Source organism: Cyprinodon variegatus, unplaced genomic scaffold (genome assembly GCF_000732505.1).
Source record: "Cyprinodon variegatus isolate N-32 unplaced genomic scaffold, C_variegatus-1.0 Scaffold1179, whole genome shotgun sequence".
NCBI lineage: Eukaryota > Metazoa > Chordata > Actinopteri > Cyprinodontiformes > Cyprinodontidae > Cyprinodon > Cyprinodon variegatus.
In genome coordinates this window covers 150,581-151,560 of record NW_015151632.1, presented here as the reverse complement: position 1 = coordinate 151,560, position 980 = coordinate 150,581, and the positions used below count along the sequence as shown (strand labels likewise).

The 980-nt window shown below is 39.8% G+C and overlaps 1 protein-coding gene across 2 annotated transcripts in view; it reads left to right on the top strand.

Annotated features, from left to right (window-relative positions):
* Positions 1-980, top strand: part of LOC107101962 (cytosolic non-specific dipeptidase-like) — a 17,896-nt gene that overhangs the window by 2,214 nt on the left and 14,702 nt on the right. For both annotated transcript variants that reach the window (XM_015401064.1, XM_015401063.1), the window contains exon 2: positions 429-563. In XM_015401064.1, the coding sequence (XP_015256550.1) occupies positions 453-563 (111 nt within the window). In that variant the 5' untranslated portion in view covers positions 429-452. The remainder of the gene's footprint in view (positions 1-428; positions 564-980) is intronic.

Here is a 980-nt window from a genome sequence, read left to right as displayed (position 1 = left end):
GTTGGTCTCCACTTTCCTGCGTGTTCTAGTTGGTCTCCACTGTCCAGCATGTTCTGGTTGGTCTACACTGTCTTGCGTGTTCTAGTTGTGTCTCCACTGTCCTGCGTGTTCTAGTTGTGTCTCCACTGTCCAGCATGTTCTGGGTGGTCTCCACTGTCCTGCATGTTCTACTTGTGTCTCCACTGTCCTGCATGTTCTCTAGTGTCACTGTCTGCTTTTGCACCCAGCTTCCTCCAAGGGCAGCATGAACATCCATACATGCTGAAAACATGCAAACAAAGTTGAGACACCAGATGAGTTTAATAAGAGTGTGAAAACTTTCTAAAGTCAAAGTATTTTTGATTTTTCAGTAAGAACTTGCAGATCCTGTGAAATAATTTCCTGGTTGTGCATAAGAGATTAATAATTATTCTTTGTTTAATTTTCAGCCTTACTGATCTGTTTCCATAAAGATGAATCTTCAGACGTTGCCCATCATCCTGCTGGTCGTTTGTCACGCCCAGGCTTTCCAGTACGCCCAGCTGGCCCAGTACATTGATGACCACCAAGAGGAACATGTTGAGGTGCCAATCATTTACCTCAGAGGTTTTCAAAACAAGACCACCAGGAGGCAATAATAGGAAAACCAGATAGATTTGGTTCATAAAAATAAATGCATGGATTAGTTTTTCCAGACCATGCTGAGACATTAGTCCTTTAATCCTGGAAATGTTCTTCAGGTGATACAAAGCCGACCTTTTAATTGTCTTTAAATGCTTTTGGAGGTTTATTTATTTATTTATTTGAATAGGGACAATGTACATTAATGAACATCAGTATAAAAACAAATGTAAATATGCCGGATTATAGCTACAAAGCTAGTTTTCATCCGTAGTCCCTAGGCAGGCAAATACATAAGAAACAACATATAATATACAATATAAGCATCACAAGGAAATGTTAAGAGTTTAGTGGTCACATGACTGGTTTGTTTTCATCCA